This window comes from Furipterus horrens, unplaced genomic scaffold, assembly GCF_987537825.1.
Source record: "Furipterus horrens unplaced genomic scaffold, mFurHor1.1.pri manual_scaffold_1, whole genome shotgun sequence".
Lineage (NCBI taxonomy): Eukaryota > Metazoa > Chordata > Mammalia > Chiroptera > Furipteridae > Furipterus > Furipterus horrens.
This window is the reverse complement of record NW_028327171.1, coordinates 2,935,798-2,953,767: the sequence shown is the minus strand read 5'-3', so window position 1 is coordinate 2,953,767 and position 17,970 is coordinate 2,935,798. Positions and strand designations below refer to the sequence as shown.

General features: G+C 56.6%; 1 protein-coding gene and 1 long non-coding RNA gene across 3 annotated transcripts in view; one reads left to right on the top strand and one right to left on the bottom strand.

Moving 5' to 3' along the window:
- RCAN1 (regulator of calcineurin 1) overlaps positions 1 to 17,524 on the top strand; it is a 56,088-nt gene extending 38,564 nt beyond the window's left edge. The window contains exons 1-4 of one of the 2 annotated variants that reach the window (XM_090271544.1): positions 9,424 to 9,666; positions 12,186 to 12,359; positions 13,888 to 14,047; positions 15,872 to 17,524. In XM_090271544.1, coding sequence (XP_090127670.1) covers positions 9,580 to 9,666; positions 12,186 to 12,359; positions 13,888 to 14,047; positions 15,872 to 16,044 — 594 coding nt within the window. In that variant the 5' untranslated portion in view covers positions 9,424 to 9,579 and the 3' untranslated portion in view covers positions 16,045 to 17,524. Of the gene's footprint in view, positions 1 to 9,423; positions 9,667 to 12,185; positions 12,360 to 13,887; positions 14,048 to 15,871 lie in introns of those variants that run through there. The other variant, XM_090271536.1, reaches the window with a different exon arrangement.
- On the bottom strand, positions 2,283 to 3,919 carry LOC150020524 (uncharacterized). Its single transcript, XR_016509950.1, has 2 exons — positions 3,840 to 3,919; positions 2,283 to 3,264 (listed from the first exon to the last, which is right to left on the bottom strand). It is a non-coding gene; the product is annotated as an uncharacterized LOC150020524 (long non-coding RNA).
- Positions 17,525 to 17,970: the final 446 nt, after the last annotated feature.

The following is a 17,970-nucleotide window of genomic DNA, read 5'->3' as shown; positions in this document are numbered from 1 at the left end:
CCCGCACCCCGTTCTGGGCCCGCAGCTCCTCTCATGAGGACACAGATCTGTCGGGTTGCGGCCCACCCTAGCAAAGCCATCTAACTTGGATACGGTCACATTCTGAGGTGTTGGGGATTAGGACTTCAACGTACGAGGATGAATTTTCCAAGTCTGCCTCTGTCACCCGCCCTTCTGTGGCCCCAGGCACGCAGCACAACCCTGGATTTGAGTGGCCACAGCGAGGCATCTGCTAGACGCACGGTCAAGCTCCGAGGCAGATTAGAGCCTCACCTGAACCCCTGCAGGTCAGAGAGGGGGCATTGCTGTAAAGAAATGAAAATGACAGTTCTAGAAATAAAGTCCCAGGCTGCCCAGGGAGCGCCTTCCCGGCAGACCTCGCCATTGTGAACGCAGCTGCCCGGCCAGGGCCCCGGCGGCCTGACTCCCTCCTCTTGCCCGGTACCCGCGAGGCCCACGCAAAACACACGCAGCGCGTGTGCGGGTGTAGCCGCCGAGCCGCTGGCCATGACCACGTGGTGACGAGCCTGCGTGCAAATGAAGGGCTTCAGCCGTGACCGTTGGTCCCATCAGTGTCCAGCCAATGAGATCGCAGGGCCTCTGTCCCGGGCGTTGGACCCTGAGCCAGTTTGTTTGTTAGCTGGGAGATTTCGCGAGGTCACCGCACTACTCGGAGTGGGACACAGACTCACGAAGAGGGCACAGAGGGGAGCACGTGCATTGCTGGTGATGGCTTTCGGTCCTGCAGCGGCTCTCTGCTCGGCTGCACAGCGCAGACTTAGGGGAAGCGACGCTGTAGTTAGAAGGCGGCAGGGCAGGAGTTAGCGCTCTCTGCCGGCACACTGTGCCCGGCGGGCGTAGGCTTCCTGGTGGATGTGGGGTTTCAGAGGAGCTTTTTAAGTTCTCATGAATAATGTTTCTCGGTTAAAACAATATTTCTCATGACGTTAAGCAAGATTTCGATTTTTATCACAATATAGTTAAAGACAAAGATTTTTAAAGTAGCATAATGATACTTAAATTATATCAGTAAAGCTGTTTAAAATGTACTATGTTCATTTTTCAAAATTTTCAACACTGAAGAGAATTTAAATCCTGAACATGTACTGACTCAGGCTTTTTGAGCATCTTTACCCTTTAGAAAACTGTCCTTCCCCAGGTTGCATCTGAAAACCCAGTGTTCCCAGTTTCAGAGGTCACTAAAGAGCTTTACAGAAACCAGAAATGTCATCTGATTAAGAGAACTGTTGTGATTATTGATACGTTGATTTCAGAATTCTTACCCAGTACATGTCTGACCGTGCAGAGCAGGTTCCGTGTGCAGCTGTAGAAGGAGGAAGTGCTCCAGCGGTGACGCACGCTGGCTGCCCCCCTTCATGCTGCTTGGAGCGTGGCGAGGCCACAGGCTTTGGCCCCAAAGCTGGGTGACAGCTCAGGCTGCTCTAACAAAACACGGCGTCTGGGCGCATCCCGTGGTGCCCTCACGTGGCAGAGGGAGCGCAACTCTGGGGTCTCCTCTTCTTGCAAAGACCCTGACCATCCCCTGAGGGCCCCACCCCCATGGCCTCCTCCAGCTCCGATCACTTCCCCCACGTCCCTACTCTCTGACACTGTCACATGGAGGGCTGGGCTTCAGCACGTGCATTTGGGCAGAGACACAATTAGTCCACAGCAGTGGACAAGGTGCTTCATCATGTCCTCCCTCTCCTGGCCTCTTCGTGGGTGATGGTAGGTGGTTGGATGGATGGTGGGTGGTGGATGATGGATGGATGGATAGTGGATGGTGGATGGTGGATGGATGGATGGATGGTGGATGGTGGATGGATGGATGGTGGATGGTGGATGATGGATGGATGGATGGTGGATGGTGGATGATGGATGATGGATGGATGGATGATGGATGGTGGATGGATGGTGGGTGGATGGTGGATGGTGGATGGATGGATGGTGGATGGATGGTGGGTGGATGGTGGATGGTGGATGGATGGATGGTGGATGGATGGATGGTGGATGGTGGATGGATGGATGGTGGATGGATGGTGGATGGATGGATGGATGGATGGATGGTGGATGGTGGATGGTGGATGGATGGTGGGTGGATGGATGGATGGTGGATGGATGGATGGTGGATGGATGGTGGATAGATTGATGATGGATGATCCACGTTGGTGGCATCTTCTTTGCACCAGCTTCTAAAATAAATAGTTATACACCTTTTGACAAAATATTAGCAACATTATTGGGATTTTTCAACTCATTTAATGCTCAGTTTTACCAGTAAGTGATTTTAAGTGAAAGCCTGTTTATTTTGAAACCAAGAAAATGATAGGTAGCTACCTGTTTTTTAAAAAAATAAAACCTAATGATAAGAAAAATTAGTGAACAAGTACACAGAGTCAATATTTTATGTCATTTCTTTTTTAAAGTTAGTCCTTATTGTGTTTTCTGCTGAGACTATTGTTTTCCAAATTCTCTGTCTCCCGGGGCGTGTGTCTGTGTGTCAGGCAGGCCCGTGACGCGGACAGGGAGGAGACAGCGTGGCGCAGAGCACTGGGCCCAGCAGCACCCGGCTGCCCGCGTGGGGCTTTCTCGGCTCCGCTGAGCGTGCCTGCTCCCCGCTCCCTCAGGGGGCCCACACCTGGGCTCAGTCTGCCGAGATACCGGGCACTGGGGGCGGGACAGGGCTGCAGCCGGGCGTGAGCCTTTCTGTGACCCAAGGTCACATCACCCCCAGAGCCACCGTCTTGCTCACTGCATGGACCTCTCAGAAGTGTGGACCCCAGACACAGAGGTCTGGGGAAGAGTTTGTTCACGCAGGGATGTCTTTGTGGGTCCAGAAAGTCATTTTTAAGAAGCCACGCATTGATGACGCATCAGTTTTTCCGCCTTTCTGATTTCCCAGACAGGACAAAAGTAGCGAAGCGAGTACTTATACCTTTCCTGTTCCCCTTGACATGGGAAAAACACGCTATCTTTCCACCTCTAAAATGGAATCGAACATTTCCTGTAAAATCTGCCTCTCAGGGAAAAACCCGCTGCTATTCTGGACCTGCTTCCGTTCCTGGGGCGGTGGGGGTCGCTGTGCCCCCGGCCGCAGCTTTCCGAGTGGGAGGGTCGCTGGCTGGCTGCTCGCTGGTGTCGGAGAACAGCGGGTCCGTCCTCCTGCTGCAGACAAACGGGGCTTTCCAGCGGCAGGACTGTAACCTCACGCTCACGCGGGTGGTCTCTTCTTGCCACCAGCTCCTAAACTAAATAGTTATACACCTGCCGACCGAATATTAGCAGCATTATTGGGGTTCTTCAACTCATTTAATGCTCAGTTGTACCAGTGAATGATTTTAAGGGAAAGCCTGTTTATTTTGGAACCAAGGAAGTGGTAGCTAGGTACCGTTTTGTTTTGTTTTTAAATAGGCCCAGTGGTAAGGAAGAAATAGGGGACAAGTGCATTGAGTCCATATCTGATGTCATTTCTTCTTTTTAATTTAACCCTAACTGTGTTTTCTTACATTACCTTTCAGGCCCCTTATGTGCCCCTCCCCCCACCCTGCTGTCCAGGCCGAGTCCTCCTTCCTTTCTGCTGGGTCCCTCCGCCCCCTGACACCCCCCCACCACCGCCACTCGCTGTCATCTGCTCTCTGTCTCTGCGTCTGACGTCACTTCTTCGTAGAGCTGGCGTTTGGCAGGTCCTCCGCCTGCTGACAGAGGTTTGGATCCGCTGTCGTGAGCCTGGGTTTTTTAAAGGAAAACGGGGACTGTTTGCCCGACGTGATCCCTAGCGTTTTCCGAGGCCCTGAAATGTCTCTGTCACCCACTTTCTGTCTGTAAAGGACTTTGCTCACCGTCCTCCGGCTGCTCCAAGAGCCCGCGGTCCCTGTGGGGGATCTCACGGTGTCCCTCCGGTGTCTCCGCCGAGCAGGGACGGTGTGGGCGCCGTCCTGGGGCCGCTGCCAAGGCCGGTCCTTCCTGCTGGGGGGGGAGCAGACGGCTGTGTTTGCCGGGCTGGGGCTGTTCTCGGGGTGTGGGTGCCCGCCTGCTGGATTTGGGACCCCAGGGTGGCTATTTCCTGGGGTGATCCCGACGTTATCACGGAAACTCCGCGGGGGGCGCTGCGGGCATTTGGGGAGGGGCGGCTTCCTCGCTTCTGCCTTTTGGTTTTGGTTTGTCCCTCTGGGCTGCAGCTGCTGGACAGTCTCGGAGGCCCAGGCCAGGGCCGCATGAGGAACATGGTGTTCCCCAAAGTGCGGTGAGTGCGGGCGCCTCCTAGGCTTCCGGGCCGCTGGGGCTCAGAGGGTCACCCCCCGGCCCGGCCGGCTCGTCATGCAGAGGCACGGCCTGGGGGTCTGCGCTGACGGCGTTGCCCCCCTCGCCCCCCCACAGCGCAGCCCATTTCGTCAGAAACCATGAGGAGCCCCAGCTCTGCTTCCTCATTTCTGCAGGGACTTTCTGAGTCACGGTTCTGGTCAGCTCTCCGTGGAGACCGGGGCTCGGGGACAGCACCCACCCCGCCTTCAGTGCGGAACGTCCTGCCGGGGCACCGATCGTCCCTGGCCGGGGTCGGAAGCGTGGGTCACACCCCGGGTCACACACGCTGACCCGCCCACACTGCCCGTTGTGCCACGCTGTGGCCTCCACAGGAGCAGGAAGCAGACTGGGGGGCCCCTGCGGGGTCGGGGGGCTGGTGAAGAAGAAAGAAGAAAACCAGGAAAACTGAGTCACAGGCAGACAGCAGTGTGGTGATTCAAGAGGGAGGGGTTGGGGGGTTGGAGGGGGCAAACGGTGATGGACGGGGCCTTGGCGGGGGCTGCTGAGCGCCCGGGACTGTGCAGATGGTCAGTTATATACACAACTGCACCCCTGAAGCCTGGAGAAAGTGAACAAGGAAAGGCGTGGGGATCGGGGCTGCTTTTGTGGCCCGTCTTTGCTTTTGCCTTTTGGTTCCGTTTCTGAGGGGTCGGGTCCCACGGAGCAGCACAGGGGGCTGCTGACCGGCAGACGGCCAGTCCGGCCGGCCCGCGATGGCCGGCCTGCGCTGTCACACCCCGGACGGCGCAGTCACATGTAAACGCCTCCGTCTGCAGAACTGCTTCCTGGCCTCCAGGGGTACACCCGGAAGTTCACGTCCGTGGCCTTGGAGAGGCTGCCCTCCCTACGGTCTGGCCTGGCCGGCCCGTCCCTTCGGCAGGCACTGCGCACTGGGCTGGCTGAGACAGGACAGTGCCCTGGAAAGGCCCCGTCGTCCGTCTTGCTCACCCGACCGCGCCCTCGGGGACCAGCGCAGCCCCTCGCACGGAAGGTGTCAGAGGGTGCGCGTTGAAAGAACGTGGAAGGCAATGCCAGGTGGCCGAAGTCCGAAAATCAGAATTTCTCCCACTCGTTTACAGGTTTTAAAGCCACAAGTCCCGTTTCTTTTTTTCCTGAATTCCTCTTTGTAGATCAGTATTTTGGAGTTTACAGAGAGCCGTCCCCTCCGCTAAGCACTGTGTAAAGTCCCCCGTGGGCATCCACACGACCCTCAGGGAAGCCCCGGTGAGGGGGTCCACCTGGGACGATGGATGGAGGATGATTCAGGAACGAGCCCCCCAGAAGGAAGGAAGGATGGGGGAAAGGAACAGATGGGGATTTTTTAAAAAGTCAGAAATCATAAACGTGGTAGAAACAAATCAAACTAAATCAGTAATTGCTTCGACCTTCCACGGCGCAAATGCTCCAACTAAGAGACCGGTCGTCGGAGCAGCTCCAACAAACCCAGCCGTGCGGGCGGCGGGCCCGCCAGGGGCACCGGAGGGCTCAGACTGCAGCGTGCGCCTCGGTGTCCGACGGCTCGTTAAACACGGAGCTGCCGTCTCGGGAAATATCTTCCGTGGCCGCGTGGTGAAGTGCCACAGGATTAGGGGTCCCATGCAGCACCCACTTACTAGCTGGCAGGTCTGTGGTTGCAAGTCTGGGCACACACAGCGTGACTACCCTCTCTCCGGGCAGTTACTGATTTGCTTTCCGTCACTACAGGTTAGTTCGGGCTTTTTTGTTATTTATTATTATTATTATTATTATTATTATTATATAAGTTTTAGGTGCACAGCATTATACTTTGACAACTGTATTCACTAAAAAGTTATCACTCCCAAGGGTCTCATTACCATCCATCACCATGCAGTTGACCCCTTCACCCCTCCTTCCCATCCCCCAACCCCCTTCCCCTCTGGTGACCACCAGTCTGTTCCCTCTGTCCGTGAGCTTGGTTTGGTTTGGTTTGGTTTGGTTTCGATCCTGCGTATGAGTGGAATCACACACATTCGTCTCTCTCCGGTTTGAGCTCCCTGAGCATTACATGCTCCAGGTCCCCCCACCTTGTCACAAGTGGCAAGGTTTTGTTCTTTATGACCGAGCAGAGTTCCGTCGTACGTGTGCTGCGTCGTCTCTCTGCTCAGCCGCCGATGGCACGCGGGTCGTATTTGTGCCTTGGCTGCAATGAACATCGGAGTGCACAGAGCATTTCAAACTAGTGTTTGTGTTTTCTTCGGATAAACACGCACACGTGGGATCATGGAGCATCTGGTCGTTCTGTTCTTGATTTTTTTAGGGCGCCTGCAGACTTTTTCGTGGGGGCTGCACCAACTTACATTCCCACCAAAGAGGGTTCCCGTTTCTCCACATCCTGGTTATTTCTTGTCTTTCTGATAATAGTCATTCTGATAATAGGCGTGACAATGAGGTGGTATCTCATTGAGGTTTCGATCTGTATTTCCCTGGTAATTAGTAATTTTTAATATCTGTTCATGCACCTGTTGGCCATCTGTATGTCTTTGGAAAAAGGTCCAGACCCTCTGGCCACTTTTAAATCGGGTTGTTTGGTCTCCTGTTGTCGAGTTGTAGACATTCCTTCTGTGTTTCGGACCTGACCCCTAATCCCGCGTACCATTGACAAAATTGCCTCCCGTCCAATAAGCTCCCTTTTCATTTTGATGATGACTTCCTTCGCTGGGCAGAAGCTTTGTAGTTCGTGTGGTCCCACCGGTTTATTTTGAAAGTCAGTTTTTTTCAGTACTTGCTTGTGGGTCAGTTTTTCTTCTCAGTGGGGACAATCACTGTTTACAAAGCAAGTTCTTCTACACAGGACGTTTAGGAATCCAAGTTCATGTGTAATGGACAGGCAATCACAGAGCAGGCACTGTCCGATTAGTACAGAGAAGGGCATTGGGGAGAGATTAACGCTGTGCTACCTCTGGGTACAGGGACAGTGTCTGTGCCCATGGCCAGCTGGGGTGATGGAGCGGCAGGAAGGAGCCGCACGCTCAGCCTGACCCTGTGAAAACCCGAATCTGCTCTGCACCTGCCCCTCTGAGGCTAAGGAGCCTGCCTTGGCGGGCTCGGGGTCCCCTCTCTCCCCGCGCGGGGCCCTAGTACCATCTGGGGCTGGTGGTTTTTGTCAGACGGCGTCCTGTCCACCCTCCCTGCAGCTGACCACCGTTGTGAGCCCTTTTTCCCCAGACGGAAAAATGAAAGCGCTCAGGTTTGCTGAATTTGATTCAGATGACGCTTAAAATCAGCTCAAAGGCAGGTTCAGAATTACATGTTCTGTCAAACTTTCGGGCAGCCCAGTGAAAAAGTCAGTCATTTATCATTTGTTTCTATGAGCAAAGACAGCTGGTCAGTCCTCAGATATCTGACTCTTCTTTTTTCCTTTTCACACTGCAAAGTCCGGTGAGCCCCGCGCTCATGTCTCAGGGGAACAGAAACGTTCCGCGTGCGCCCCACACCTGACCCGGGGCTTCGCGTCCGCCTGTTGGACAGAGAAGACAGTGTGATTTAAGTGGACACAGGAGGGGACGAGGTTGGAGCGAGGAGGGAGGACCCCCAGAGGGGGAGCAGCCCTTCTGGAGGGCGCAGTGGGGTTCCCTGTGTCCAGGCACCCCCCACCCCTTAGGCGCCCCCAACACCCCCACATCCGCACCAGCAGCAGCACCCCAGGAACGCCCTGTGCCCCCAGGACACGCGGTGTCCCCTCCCCCAGCACTGCCAACTTGCACAGCAGTCCAAGCACCCACTCCCCTCCCAGGCGCCACGCACGGTGCCCGCTCCCCCGGGGGTGTGAGGCACACCGTTCCGTTCACGGTGTTCGGCGTGTTTTAGAATAACGCGTGGAGATCCTCTCAGGTTGGGAGCTGTGGGCAGTTTGGCAAAGGAAGCCCCACACCCGGCTCCTTACGTAACTGCAGTAGGCAGCAAGGCCCGGTGGGCTGAAATTCAGCAACGCTCAGCAACGCTCAAGCACCCGAGACTTCCCTTTTCCTTCTTTAGGAGGAATTAATGTTCTGGTTTGGTTTTTTCCATTACATATAATCTTTCTATCATTGGCTGAGTCTTTACAAGTGACTGGGAGGGTTCCACTTGACTTCTGGAACCTTGAAAGGTGTGTCTGTGTCTCCAGCCTGAAGAATGCTTTCAGGTGATACTGACACTGGGGAGAGGGAAGGACCCAGGACCCAGGACCCAGACAGACAGAGGGATCTAAACTAGTCCCGTGCCCAGAAGGCCCAGCCATCCCAGAGGCTTCCCAGACCAGACCTCTCCCCTGAAGAAGGCCGGGCCAGCCTTCCACCTGCTCTGTACGTCCGTCCCTCCACTTGGTCTTCCTTCCCTAGAAAAACAAAAAACCTTTCAGTCCCGGAGTCTCAAAGCAGGACACCCTCTGAATGCTTCTCTCAACCCCTGACGCTCCATTTTTTTAAATGTTTTTGCGGCTTTCTCTGAATTCAGTAGCTGTTACAAAAGGATCAAAGGGCTGCATAGGCCTAGTTCTCAGATTACAGTGAAGTTTTCCCGGGAAAACTCTCTGATTGCGCAAGGCTCCCTTCCCGCGCTGCCCCTGCGAATGCAAGTGGGACTTAGGACACGCCCCCAATCAAGTTCAAGTGGAAAAACGAAAAGCCGTATTTCACAGTGTAAGTCCCCTTTATTCTTTGAAAACGGAATTCATTGACAAAGACATTTCAGATCTTTCTCTGCCACCCCGACTCGAAACTTGGATTGTTTTCCAGGAAATAACAGGGATCAGACAGCCGGCCCGGGCTGGCCTCCAGGTTTCCCAAAACCTTGAAAATCCCCTGCAGGCTGATGACTGCTTTCTGGGGACCTTCCTGCTTTTCTTCCGTAACATTTTCCATCTCGGGGAGGGTCGTCCCACTGAGCGCGGCGGGCGCAGCGCGGGGTCTGAGCGCCGAGTGGAATTACTACCAGTGGAAACTATGCTGCAGGGGCCGGGGAGGCAGCTGCAGAGAACCTCGCAGATTTTTCCATCCTGCCCGGGCCGCGTTCACGAGCGTCGGGAAAATGACTAAGGTGCTGACGTCACCGCTTTCCAGCAGAAACTCACGCTCTGTCCCTGTCCCCTGGGGCTTGCAGGGCTTGACTCAGGAATGCGCTGTCCAAACAGGATATGCGCTGGGAGCGGCGCCCTCCCCCGGGGGGCCGGGCCTCGGGCTTTATAAGCGGCGGCGGCGCGGGGCGCCCCAGCCTCTCGGAAGCGGCCGCGCTCTGCTCACTGGCTCGGCTGGGGCGCGCTCCCCGTAAGGAAGCAAGATGCATTTTAGAAATTTTAACTACAGTTTTAGCTCCTTGATTGCCTGTGTGGCAAACAGTGACATCTTCAGCGAAAGTGAAGCGAGGGTAAGGCTTCTTACACGGTGTGGTTTTTGAGAGTTTTCAAACGTTACGTTAATTGAGACTATTAACGGAAATATTTGGGGGGGGCGGTATGTGGATCTCTTGAGGGTTTGGGGTTTTTGAAATAATCCAAAATACTTCGAGCCTTAAAAACAAAAGCTTTCTCCTGAGGGATTAAGTGTGAGGGATTTTTAAAGTTCTCAGTTTTTGGAAACATCCAGGTCCCTTGAGCAACAAGGTGGACTTTGGGGCATGGTGTGATTTTCATTCTGGGTAAACTTTTTAGGAGGAGATCTCAGTGAAGAGGACGTTTCCCTTTGGCATTTGAATTCAGAATAATTTGATTTTATCTTAGGAAGTGAATGCTGTGAAGGTATTTGGGTGTTTGCGATAATATCAGATTTCTCTAGCTAGAGAGAACGCAGCCATAGCAAATAATAAAACGGGATAAATAACCTAAGTGTGTGGTGAGTGTACCTCCTGGGAAGCAGCTCTCGATGTTGGCAATTAATGTAATTAGTCATTTTCATTACTATAATTTCCTTCTTCATTTGATTAGGGTGTAAGATTTGCATCAGTGCCGACCCAGCTATCTAGGGCTCTTACCAATATTGTACATGAATGAATTCTGAATGTTCCATTTGGGGGTGCCATGCATGTCATAGGCTTTATACCCAAAGCCATATTGGGATGTGTGAAGGTTTCTTTCTTCTTCTTTTTGTTTTTAAATCAAATCTCACCCCATAATTATAACTACAATGCTTGCCAGCTCGGGCTGTAGATTTTGGACTAGATATTAGAGCACATTTTATGTTTAAAAATACAACATGTATTTAATAGCAGCCTTCTGTGGGTGAAGTTGCTAAATCAGCCAAGCCGAGCTGTCACCCCACAACCATCCTAATGAGACACCAGGTTTTAGAACAGATACAAGTATTTTGGGAGAGAACTGTGTGGCAGGGACGGGGATTTAAAGGTACCGGCATTCTCCGTGCTGCGGTCCCGAGCCCTGACTCCTAGTCTAAAAATACCCCTCAGAGTCCTCTCTCCTAAATTATGAATCATATCTTCAAAACTACACAGTGGGTCACAGTGCCTACGGATGAGGTCACGCGAGATGCCGGATTTAGGCGGACACCTGTCCGGGGCCCTGCCCGAGCTCGGAGAGGTGGGGGGAGGAGCCCTGGTGGGCCCGGAGCGGCCGGCCTTGGCATCTGTTCTGCCCGCTTTCCCGTTCTTTGCCTCTGCGAAGGCCTCAGAGGGTGCAAGTCCGTGACTCTTCCCGCCCCGCCCCCCAGAACAACCTGCCCCGTGGAGGCGGCCGGTGGCTGGCACACGGCCTCACAGCCCCGCCAGGCAGTGTGGACAGGGCCCCAGGGGCCGTTCCCTCCCTGCTTCCCAGCACCGGGGATTCTGGAAGACGCTCTCCTCTCTTGGCTGGAATCTTCCCTCCCCTCGGCAGAAACACGGCCTCCCATAGGTCTCCAGGGTCCTCTGTGGGCCCGCCTCCTTTCTGCATCTCTCACCCCTGTGGAGGGCCCGCTGCCCCTCCACCCTCTTCAGCCAGAAAACAGCCCCGAGAGCCCGTGCATTGTCCCCCAAGTTCCAGCTGTCTGTCCATCAACACCCTCTCCAGCTGGCATCCGGGGGGGCTGCAGAGGACGCCCAGCGCCCCCCCTTTAATGACACCCCCAAGGACACCTCCAGCCCAGGGAGCTCTCCTCAGAGCCTGTGCAGGGCGCTGATGAGCTCTTCCTGGATCTAAACCTGTGACCGTGAACTCGGCATCTCCCTGCTGAGCACGCGTGCTGTTTCCGTGATTTTCCCCAGCCACGTAGCACTAGGGATGTGCACGCGTGTTAAGGCCAGCGTGCAGAAACGGGCCCTTTGGCAATACGGTGGTTTTTAGCCCAGTGTTGTGTTAAGTGTTAAAAAGCAACAGATCGAGTGAAAACAACAGTGGGATTTTTTTTTACCTTTCTTCACATCTGAGAAGTGCAAGGCTTCTTCCTCATAACTCCATTGTTTCCCGGCTCAGTAACAGTGGTTTTCCCCCGTTAGCTGCACTGCTTTTAATCCCTAAGGACACGCGGGATGGACACCAGCCAGGTGGGGAGGTGGAGTGGGGAGGGGGGCTCCCTGGGCTGGGGACGGTCCCTGGGCTCGGGAACCGTCGGGCCAGAGGGGTGACGGGTGACCAGAGGACACTTTGCAGGTGTTCGGTCCCCCTTAAAGAGAATGTTTCCATGACTGTAAGGCGTGTTTGAGTATTGGGGGTTGTTCCACTGAGTGAGGGAGGTTGGTCCGCCGTCCGCCCTTCCCTCCCTGTAAAATCGTCTGTGTTAGGACTAAGTGGGCGGACGTGGACCCTCTCAGGGCAGGGGTGCTCACCTGTCTTCCCCAAGAAGCTGGGAGCTCTGGGGACGGCTAATAATTCGCTTCCTCGGTGAGAAATGTTGTGAAGGCGTCTAGCTGAGGGTCATATGAAGGTAAATTTTATCCCTTTTATTTTTGTTTTCCAGGCCAAATTTGAGTCCCTCTTTAGGACATATGACAAGGACATCACCTTCCAGTACTTTAAGAGCTTCAAACGTGTCAGAATAAACTTCAGCAGCCCCCTGTCCGCAGCGGATGCGAGGCTGCAGCTGCACAAGACGGAGTTCCTTGGCAAGGAGATGAAGTTATATTTTGCTCAGGTGAGTTGACTTCAGGGCTATGCATGCTTCCCCCTCTTTTTTATGAAATAGCTCATCCCATAATAACACGATGCATTGATTTCAAACTACAAGGATCCATCCTGAGATCGAGGCAGAATTCACACCAGATTTTCAGTCTCACCTCTGACAGGAAGCGTCAGGGTGTATCTGAAGGTGCCTCCTTGGCCTTCTCGGGTGGAGCAGTGGTGGTGATGGGGAAGGGGTAGTGTGCAGGGGAAGGGGGCACTCGGTCCCCAAGACTCGTGTGGCAGGTTTCCGTGAATTTGCCCGGCGTTGCGGGCCGAGGACAGCCCAGTCGCCCCACTGTGTGCAGGTTCTGAGGGCCTGCTCAGCCCGTGGGGAGCAGCTGCTCTGCACACCGGGAGTGCGCCCCAGCACAGGTAGCGATGCTGTGAGTGGGGTTTGCTGTCTCCCACCCACCACGATCCCAGCGCTCTCCCGGGCCGAGACCCAGGGGGTGATGTAACAGGTCTGACGGGTTGGCTGGAGAGCGCTGGGGAGCGGAAGGAGCTTCTGGGGGGCTGCTCTCTGATGAGCCCCTTGGGGCTCTGGGTGCCCCACGCCCATACGGAGCAGCCCCCCCAGGGAAGAAGCTTCCAGACAGTGGAATAGGCACACTTGCTGGACTTCAGAGCTGGGCGCTCCACCCTGCCCCCTCGTGGTGTGTGCGGGGCACAGGTTTTGACTTCAGATGCTCAGCCTAAGAACACGCTCCTTTCTGCATTGGGGCGGGGGGGGGGGGGGGGGTTGTGTAAGTAAACTGTTTAGTCTCTCCATGACCATTTCTGATTATTCAAGTAAATGCATTGTGAAAATTGGGGGGGGGGGGGCACCCTGGTAAGATGTAAGAAAAAAGTTTTGTTGCGGTTTTTCCATTGCCATTTAGTCCTCTCAGACCACCCCCCGCAGCCCCCACACAGTCATCCATGTCCGGAGCCCTTTTTCCTTCTGCCCAGCCCCCCCGCCCCGCGGACTGGTAAGGTTTTGGTGTAAGACCTTTCTGACAGCCCTCTGTCCAGTCACTGACAGACCTCTGAAGCCCCAGCTGGGATCGTCGGTCATTTTTCCTTGTGATGATTTTCCTGTTCCCGGAAGAGGGAGGCTTTCTCCGCCCTCTCCTGGAACTGATTCTCGGAGCCCCGGGGGAAGGGGATTTCGAGGCTGCCATGGGCAGGTGGGAGTGCTGGGTCCCGCCCTGCTTGGTGCCCTGTCACCTGCCTGCAGAGGCGTCCCGGAGGCCTCTGATGTGAGGGGCTGGAAGGACAGGGCGTGTAGATTCCTCCCGACCTGGATGCCAGCGTCTTGGTTTTCTGCTGATGCAAACGTCTGTCCGTTTCCCATCCGTCTCGGTCCAGCATGTTCACTGGAGGCCTGGGCGGGGCATTCATCACATTTGCACCAGCCGGAGTTGAGCGCCCTCTGGGCCACTTCTCGAGGCTCCCGTCCCACGGCCCGGCCTGGCCTGTCACGCCACACTCACGTCGCCTGTGCCCGCCTCTCTCCCCAGACTCTGCACATCGGGAGCTCGCACCTGGCCCCTCCCAACCCGGACAAGCAGTTCCTGATCTCTCCTCCCGCCTCGCCGCCCGTGGGCTGGAAACAAGTGGAAGACGCCACCCCCGTCATAAATTACGACCTCTTGTATGCCATCTCCAAGCTGGGGCCAGGTAAGCTGGGCCCCCGTGGGGAGGGAGGGCAGGCGGGCGTGGGGAGACGGTGCTGAAGACCCCAGACACCGGTGCTCGCCCGCACGGGGAAGTGCGCCGCCCCCACCGTCCCCTCCGCCCGTGTGACGGCACAAGCGTGGACGCTCTCCGTCTGCGTCTTCCTTTTCCGTGTGATGCGTGCTGGGGCGCGTGCACCTGCCGCGGGCCTCTCCCCATAGGGAGGCGGGCGTGCAGCAGGGACTGCGGTCAGTCATGGGGACCAGTCACCAGGGCCCCTCCCAGTCGGCACCACAGGGCTCCATCCCCTCACCTACTGAGCTTGAGACCCCAGATCCTGTCGCGCAGGTGGGGTTGAGCGGTTGGACGTCGGAAAAGGAAATGAGACCCCACCTTTGGGATGTTTAGTGGGGGCAGGTCTGTCCTTGATGTGGTTTCCCCTGCGCTGTCCAGTGTCGGAGGGAGTGCAGGGCCGTGGGCCGGAGTGAAGGCGGAGCCCAGCCCTGCCCCCGGGGGCCCCCCAACTGCCACCCCCCCCCGGCTGAGCGTGCCAGGGGGCAGAGAGGTTCCAGTCCTCCGAAGGGACAGCGGTGTGAGCTTTTGGGGAGACGGGCACTCTGGCCGCAGGCTCCTCCTCCATAAAACGGGCCCTAACTGCCCGGCGGGGCTGCGAGCGGTCCGTGAGGCCGCCCTGCGGGAAGCAGTGCCAGCCGGGCCGGCCCACGGTAGCGCTCCCTTCGCGCTCGAGAAACAGTGGAGTGGCGGTGGCTCCTGTCCCGTCTACAGAGGGTCTGGGTGAGGAGGCAGCTGTGAGGGGCCCCGGGGTGGAGAGGCGCGGGCCCCCCGCTGCCTGATCCTGCCGCCCACGCCCCTCCTCTCCGCCTGACCCTGATGCTCCCCTGCGCGGAGGGTGTTGGTTTCTCCGGCCGTCAGCAGCTTCCTCCCGAGAAGCTCACATTTCTGAAAACATGGCCCGGGCAGGAATTTCCTCTGTGGCGGAAAGCAGGGCTCACGTTCCTTCCTGCTGACCGCGGGGGCGTGAAGGTCGGGGTGGACGTGGCCAGGCTGAGGAGCCACGTGCTCCTCCTGGCAGCGCTGGCCAAGGTGACCAGCAGAGCCGAGGGCGGGCGTCCCCTGGGCTTGGAGCAGGGAGGCGGGTCAGGCAGCTCCGGAGACGAGGGTGCTGTCAGAGAACCCCCTCACTCCGGGACCCCCCACCACTGCGCCCAAGGCTATTAGAGAAGCTTTTTTAGAACAAAGATTCCATAAAGTCGGCTTGCCCTTAGTTTACGTGGCAGCGAGCACGGATAATGTCGCTCCTGTCTCGGCGGCGCTCCGCGGCGCCCAGGACCGCAGAGGGCTTGCAGGTGTGGCCTGTGCCCGCCCTTGCTGGGCTGTGACAGACAGGAAGGCGGTGGGGCTTGTAAGGAGCTGCCGGGCCAAGGCTCCGGTGACCCCAGGCCCCGCCCCGCCCCACCCCCACCCCTGAGCGAGCTGGGGCTCTTTTCAAGTGCAGGTACAATGACACCCAGTCTCACCTGTGCAACCCAGAAAAAGCGTCCCCCTTTCTTAGTGAGTGAAAGCGCCTTCCCTGTGGAGGGGGTGCCCAAAGCAGCGGGAGGAGGAGGCCCCGCTCACTGCTCCTTCCAGCTGGCAGGAGCCACCGAGGATGTGCCCACCCAGTGTGTCCACTGCGTCCCTCAGCCCCCCAACCCCCGGCCGTGCCCAGGAGCCGGCCGAGCAGACCCCAGGGCCTCCCCACGTGCCGCCGCTCTGGGGCTCCCGTGCCCCCGCCGGCATCACCCTGCAGCGCCCGTCTTTCTCCAGGGGAGAAGTACGAGCTGCACGCGGCGACCGACACCACCCCCAGCGTGGTGGTCCACGTGTGCGAGAGCGACCAGGAGGACGAGGAGGACGACGAGGCGGAGCGGATGCGGAGACCCAAACCCAAAATCATCCAGACCAGGAGGCCGGAGTTCACGCCCGTCCACTTGAGCTGAACGGGCGCCCGGACCGGGGGGTCCCAGGTCATGCTCGCGGGGAGGAATCTTTGGCTGTGGAAGCAGCCACTCACGACTTTGGAAGCGGCAGCCGTGATCGCGGTGGCGGGAATTCCAGTTCACGCTGCCCAGAACGGGGTCAGGGCTTTGTCCCCTGGTTCTGACACTGCACACCCATGTCCGTGTCACTGAGTCGGGGTGATCGCACAGGGCATTGGGGAGCGCCTTGAGAAACCCGGTAGCCATAGTGTTCTGTGCTTGTTTTTCCCTGCTGGGTTCTGCTTTGGCCGAGGGCAGGCTGGTCAGTGGGCCGGGGCCCGTTCCCGGGCGGCCCTCTGGGGTAGCCCCGCTCCTGGTGTGAGAGGCGCCCACACCCACGCGTGTCCGAGGCAGGAAGGTGTGAGAACCAGAGGCGTGGGAATTGTCGTGTTTGGTGTTTCTCCCTCGTGTGCCCATGTCTGTGCATGTGTGTTACTGATTTCCAAAACTAACCGTTGTCCGTAGGTAGAGTTTCGCCCTCGTCATTTTGCATGTTTTGGGGAGACAGGAAAGCGTTTGGAAATGAGCACCTTCCCGGAGGCACAACTCCTTAGGACAGCACATGTGGAGTTCTGCCTGGCACGTGTCCCGTCCACGCAGCACAGAGCATGTGCTCTCACTGCAGGTGTCGGTCTGAAGTTCCCGGGTGGGTGTCACTTTCCCGATTCGAGGATCTCACTGCCAGTGGGTGAGAAATCTCAGCTCAGGGATCCTGGGCTGGCCTCGACCCCATCTGTTCCTCTCACACGGTGGCTCCTGCCGAGTTGTGGCCAGGAACCTCTGCTGGGAATTGGCTAAGGGAGCTGAGTGCTTTCACCGAAACATCGAGACCCACTTGGAAAGACAGCTGGCAGCCCATGTTCCCACCTGCTGTGCCCTCGAGGGAACAAACGTGGCAGCGGAAGGACAGCGTGGGACACGCCTGTGACCACACATTGCAGAAAACGCCGTTCCAGCGCGGGGCGGGGCTGGGGTTCAAAGCGTGTGACGCAGACAGTGGACGTGGGGTGACACGAGAGGGACGCAGTGCCTTCCCCGTTCATTCCTGACGGAATTGTGAACACGCGGTTAACGTCCGTGGTTTTTTTCTAGTCGTAGCGTGTGTGTCTGGTAAATGGGTGTCTATTTTGGCCTTAAAGCAGTACCATCGCAGTGTGTCGTTTTGAAATACCTATCGCCGAGTGGCAGGGCGTGCTTTGGGGACGTGGGAGACGGCTCTCTCAGAAGCGAGGGAATCCGGTTGTTCACATCCGGGAGCTGACCGGCTGTTCTCCAAACCCTGTTTACAGTGCTTGGTGGGGGCGGGGCAGGTGTGGGGGCGACCGTGGCAAAGCTGTCGGGGTGTTACTAGTTAGTGCTTTTCAACTGGAGAGGCTAACCTCAGACTATTTTTTTTAACTGCATTCTATAATAAATCGACAGAATATGCTCTTTATGGAAAGGTTACCTGGTTGTCCTCTTATTTCTAATGATCAGTCTGTGAACCCTTTGAATTCCACGGTCTCGGGACACATTCCTTCATCCGTTGGAGTTTAGAAACTCCTGCGTCTTGGCCCTGGCTCCTGAGGGTCGGCCTCACCAACCGCATAGCCCGCAGTGAAGGGGACTGGGCGCAACTCCAGGAGAAGTGTTTCTTTAGTCTGGGCAGGTGACATTGGGTGAAGACCCCCTAAGCAATAGCATCCGTGGCTGCTCGTTGGAAAAGTGCTCTCTTCTGTTAGAAGAAGGCGCCCAGGGCAGACCCTGAATGACAAAGGCCAGGGGCGTTCCAACGTCTGCCTGTAAGTCTGTCTGCACTTCAGGCGGCCGTTCCCGGAAACGAACTACAAACGGGAGGGGGCTTTCCCCAGGGCCTGCCTCACCCAGAACGTACTCACCGAACTCCAG